General features: G+C 42.2%; 1 protein-coding gene across 1 annotated transcript; it reads right to left on the reverse strand.

Moving 5' to 3' along the window:
* Positions 1-6: 6 nt before the first annotated feature.
* LOC118415827 (mucin-2-like) lies at positions 7-3,696 on the reverse strand. Its single transcript, XM_035820667.1, has 4 exons — positions 3,473-3,696; positions 2,816-2,844; positions 509-629; positions 7-219 (listed from the first exon to the last, which is right to left on the reverse strand). Exons 1-4 carry the CDS (start codon positions 3,541-3,543, stop codon positions 36-38), a joined length of 405 nt encoding a protein of 134 aa, XP_035676560.1. The 5' UTR covers positions 3,544-3,696; the 3' UTR covers positions 7-35.
* Positions 3,697-5,636: the final 1,940 nt, after the last annotated feature.

Consider the following 5,636-nt stretch of genomic DNA (forward strand, 5'->3'; position numbering starts at 1 on the left):
CAGTATTCTGATGCTCATTTTTGTAATGAAGATACCTACCACAGAGTGGCTCCGTCATGTTCCAGCAACCCAGCAGAAACCTCGTAGTCGTAGCAGGAGCCGCTAGGCTGCTCGTTGTCGCTACAGGTCAGACCGGTCCACAGGTTACAGTTGATGTTGTTCTGCATGCCCATGTTCACAACATCCTGGTATGGCATGGCGAATCCAGCAACCTGGCACCTAGAGGAGACAGGAGATGTAAATACACCGTTAAATCCATACTATAGTTATGCTGTGCGTTTTTCACAATACCTGTACCTTGGGGGTGGAGCTTTTTTTGTAAGACTACTTCATCAAGTGTTGAGTTTTGAACAAAATGTACTTTATGAAATTCATGTTATTTGGCTTAAAGAACCGTTGTAAAAAAGCTTAATTTTCTTAAGTATTACTGTGGTAATTTTTGTCATATCAGATATACAATGAACCCTCCTGATGTTGAGAAATGGAAATGACAGGATAGTTTACTCACTTGATGTCCACAGGGTTCTTGCAGGTAGATGCAGCTATCACGTTGGTGATGTTCTCAAAGTCTCCACCCTCAACAGGAGTTGGGTAGTTGGTGTTGACATATGGAGCCCAAATGATACAGTCTGAAAGTTAAAGAAAAGCATTTAATGAAAGCACCTTTGTTTGTTTGTTTGTGAACAGAAACTCGAGAAGTCGTGGATGGATCTTTATGACACACTGTGCTATGAACTGGTAAAAGAACAAATGGTTAGATTTCGGGAGCCCTGGCGGCTGCGCACGGTACTGCGATCGAACTCCTTTTTTTGATATCACGTGTTCTGGACATGCTACGGTCGTGTTTTCTAGATTTTCTTGCTAGTCAAATCAAATGTCAGGTTAGATCAAGCAAACTTTCCTAACTCATGATCAGGCGATCAGCGTCTTTGGTCTCACGTCAGACCACCGCACCCATGCTGACTAACTTCTAAACATCCTGCTTGTCGTCCTCTGTATTCAGACTAATTGGTTCATGTTGACGGAACCCATTAATTTTCAACAACACCTGTTATAGACCCTGTCTAACCAGGACGCCGCATATACACGTGATTAAGAAAGGGCGATGACAACCGAAGAGGTGGTATCTCACTGCACGTGGGGTACCGATGCGGCACTGCGGGGTTCGGGAGATATCTCAACGAATATCAGAGATAAAGAACGAATCTTTTTACTTTTTTGTGTATTTTGCTGTCTTCTAAGTCATACTTTTACGTGTTACGCTTTATCTAAATTATTAGAAAAATCGGCGAAAATAGTACAACGGTGCCGCCGCAGTGAACAAACCCCGCAGTGCCACACCGTGCCTCAAGTGCATTGAGATACCACCTAGAGATGATCAAGATGTTAAGAGTATCCCAATGGGCTACGAAGTATCGTGGTCGGACGACATTTTCCCTCTGTGACGGTTTAGCCATGGATCTACTATCTACATACTTTTTTGAGGTAAAACATTGAGGTTGTTGCCCAGTTCCTCTGGAGGGTGTATAATTAAATCGAGCATCTCCTCGTCAAGCTTCCATATTGACTTGTATGCGGCCTTTATATTAGAATTTGTACTGCACACACTCATTAGAAAATAGAACGAAGTGTGCATGATACAGTACACACTGACGTAAAGCTACAACTTGTTAAAGAAGACTTTACACGAATCATTGATTGAAACAAATTTCTAAGGCATTTTTCTCTGGGAATATGGCATAGCTGAGATTGCAATTTTGCAGCTTCTCTTGTTAGGAGAGTAAAACTGCCTCATACATATCTACGAAAGCTAGTGATGGCGTTCGCTTGCCGCTCGAGTGGGCGTCAGAACATAATACTTAATCCAAGGCGTCAATAATGTCACCAGCTTTGTTTAACGTCGCATTCACCTCTATTTCCATATGTGCTGTCTAGCGACCACTCCCTACATGTTAACCCAACATCAATAGCTTCTCCGCCTCGGACAATACAACTGCCACACGCTTACTAGTGAGCAAATAAATGATTGCCAAACTATTTGCTGCCACAGGATTGGCTTCAAAGAAGATATAAAACGTAATGGTGTTACTTACGGATTCGGAGTTGTCCTTGGGCTGTTAGAGAGAGAGAGAGAGAGAGAGAGAGAGAGAGAGAGAGAGAGAGAGAGAGAGAAAGTTAGTGCATACTTCGCCACAAGGTCATATCTTTACTATACAACGGGAGAACTGTCACATGAAGCTTATAGGTCTTACTAATACTCACAAATGACAATGAAACAAGCATTTTACATTTGTAATTGTTAAATGATATTTTGCTCCAGGACATTTGCGATGTTAAGCCCATGCTACACATTCGGGACCTTTAAGACCTTGTTCCCGGCTTCTTCGTTTGGAGTAGCTTGGACTTTGTGAGTTTTCAAGATTCATAGTCGGCTGCCGTAAACTCTTAAAGAATAAGCAATCTCCGCCGCCTAACCCTCAACCACAGATAACCTTGCTCACACATAGCCAGTTAAAGGTCGGGAGGCCATCCATGGTCGGCGCCATTTGGATATCTTTACATACTAGATAAAACAAGCCTCTGTCGTCTATAGAAATATTTCTGTACAAAACGTTCAGTCTTTGAGTAAAGAAGAGTACGGTACTAGGACGGTCGGTATGCAACAGCAATTTCTCCCTCTTTTTTTAGAGTACATTTCTGTGAATCGGTAGCTTTAAAATTTATGAAACAATGAATGAAACCGGGCTAGTTATTCATATCAGGACAGCTAATTATCATTTGGCAATGCAAGAAGAGTTGTGAAAAAGATACTTACGAATCATCATCGCCGATCTCTGCTGCCTCCTGCAATATGAACAGAATCCATATGTTTTTGATGTGAAAGTGCAAAGATATTTCGTTGAAAACTAGCGTGCCCTATCACTTTTGATGTGAATCTTTTTTCAGATTAGCTACTTTAATGCTGCATTCAAGTCATTAGCAAAGTCGAGAACATTGTTTCATACAACGGCTGCTTCCGTTATGTACTATAGGTATCGTTTTTTTGACCTCTCGGGTAGACATGGCTATGCAAATTTCAGAATTCCTGTAGAAAGCAAGTAGAATCTAAAAAGGCGAATTTCACACGGTGTCCAATCTTTCAACTGAGCGGTAGGCAAGGAAAATCATCTCGGTAAGCTCTGCAGATGACCAGAGACGGGTAGCACCCGAAATGTAAAAAGTTCGATCCTACCTTTCGATGGCGAACTATCGCTCTACATAGCGGCAAAACTACCAACTACGGAAGCAAAGCACGGTGCTGAAATAGCGCTGCAGTCCACTAGGCTTTTCTAGAGGGACATTGGGCTCCATTTCCCCGTCTAGGATCATGCAACTTTCCGGCTAAGGCAGAATTTGGCGACCACGTTTTGAAGGTGCTCTTGGTCACATGCCGCTCAAGCAGTAGCACAACTCTCCGGAAAGGGTTCCTTACCCGGCTGCGTCGGTCCCGCCGAGGCAGAGAAGGGCGAGGCAAGTCCATAGTTGGGCTTTAGTTAGCCCCATTGTTGCACTTTGTGCAGGTAGTTTTAGTATTGTCCAGGTCCTCTTGAATCTTTTCTTGATCTTTCGCGAGGATCTGATGAGGATGGTACTGTCTGCAGCTATTTAGCTACAGATCCTTTTACGATCTGTAATCAAAGCTGTTTCAGTCCTCCGGTCGCCGTTCTCACCTCTCATCGCCCTTTTATACCCGAACAAAGGCCGTCATTTATCAGTGACCAGATACACAGATTGCCCACACCAATCACAGTCCAGCCTGTCCGTCCGCAGCCAATGCGAGCGCAAAGTCCGGTCAAAAGTTTGAGCAACACATAGCGACGCTGTCATCGCATGTAAGCATGACGCAGAAGGATGTTTCATAAACCGCAGGAACATGACTTACGAAACCTGCTATGTAATACAACTTACACAATTTGATTGCCTTCACCTTCAGCCGTTAAAATTCTAACAGTTTTATTCGTCTGTTGAAGAAATTCTTTTGGTCCAAAAGTTAGACAAGGAATGAATCGGGGATCGTCATCTATCTAAAGACAATAATCTGGAACATGAGTGTGTTTTGGTCGGTTCCTATGCAGCGAAGAAACATGTAGACTCGCCCACCATTCCGACCTGCCTTCGTTGGTAGGTGTAGATGATGAAGCTATGACTTTTAGGTATGTAGTATTTGCAAGGCATAATTAGCGAGCGAATAACACATAAACTAATGCCAGACTCCGTCCATTGTATCTCTAGTGACATAACAATTGTCATCTCAGTATACGAACGCCATTTCTTTATTCCAAACTTTTTTTTCTAAACAAGAACCTTGCATATCTTTATTTTCTATGGACTTTATGATTTAGCAGTTCGAGCAACTATCTACTACATTTTTGAAGTACTTTCAAAAGTCTCTTAAGATACCGATCCTACAAGATGATATGCCTTGAAGATACGTGATGCCCAGAAGGCAAATTAGGAATTGGATTCTTGTTAAACTTTGGAAAGGCGATGGTCCATTTTCTCGTTCCTTTGTTATAAATGTTGAATGGACATCTGTGACACTAAATGCAAATTTTTCATGCATTTTTCGAGTATTACACGGTTCACACCTCCATCACATAATTGGGCTAACATTTTAGTTACTGTGCGGCCACGTTCGTCGCTGGTCGCAGTGCGCTTTGGATGTTGTAGAATTTTCAAGTGGGCTGTGAACGAACCAACCACAGGCAAAATTTGTTTCCGTAAAAAGACGGCTAAATTTTGCAAGACACATGCATGGGTATCTCTAGAATGCCCTCAGTTTGCGATCTTACGGTGTTCGATCGCAACTTCTCTTAGATAACTACACTACAGGGACGCAATGTCCTGATGTAATGCCGTGGAAACTTCTAGACCACAGGGGGCGTCAACATCCTTGAACACCGCGCTGATTAAGTGATATTCTATAACAACGAGCATTAGAAATACCGCTGACATGCGCCAAACTGATCGATATCAGGGGGATACCTTAATACATCTGTAAACAATTCACTTTGTTGGAAGTGATTTTTTGGATGATGTTCATTTTCTTTACTCTTTTGTTTGTCTGAGTTTTCCGGTTCCTTCAACAATACGCCGTTCTAAAATTAACAAAGAGTTGTTAGCAGTTAAAGCTAATAACCTTTCAAGCATGTTGCATCATACAATGCGTTAAGCATGTTTAAGTTCCAAGTTCATTTTCCTTGTTTACCGAGACATTATGCCAACTGAATGCCAACGATAGCTTGCAGGTGTTTCTTTCAACATTTAGTACCCAACGGTTTTCTTCTTGATGCGTGATGCCGTTTTACTAGTATGAGGATGCTTTAGGTGTTTTGATGTTGTGATAATTCAATGTAGAATTGTACAGAACAAATGGGTGCCTAACGAGAATATCATCAGAGGCAACCTGACAAATGACAGCATACGCTGATAAGCAGGCTCATTTGTCCCACCTTTGTGTGCCTACCAGTGTTCGGTTGCCTCCCCTGTTCATCATTAGGGTCCTAGTAAATTACTGTGGGATTATCTCAGGCGAAAAGAAGCTTTTGTCACATATCGTTACCTTTGTGTGGATAATACTGTACTACCAATTGATG

Source organism: Branchiostoma floridae, chromosome 5, assembly GCF_000003815.2.
Source record: "Branchiostoma floridae strain S238N-H82 chromosome 5, Bfl_VNyyK, whole genome shotgun sequence".
Lineage (NCBI taxonomy): Eukaryota > Metazoa > Chordata > Leptocardii > Amphioxiformes > Branchiostomatidae > Branchiostoma > Branchiostoma floridae.

What these genes read in the sequence shown, in the direction of transcription:
- LOC118415827 (XM_035820667.1), bottom strand. Translation starts at nt 3,543, where the DNA reads ATGGGGCTAACTAAAGCCCAACTATGGACTTGCCTCGCCCTTCTCTGC. An exon ending in GGCGGGACCGACGCAGCCGG is followed by an intron (nt 2,845 to 3,472) that starts GTAAGGAACCCT and finishes TTCATATTGCAG; the next exon opens with GAGGCAGCAGAGATCGGCGA. An exon ending in AAGAACCCTGTGGACATCAA is followed by an intron (nt 220 to 508) that starts GTGAGTAAACTA and finishes TGTCTCCTCTAG; the next exon opens with GTGCCAGGTTGCTGGATTCG.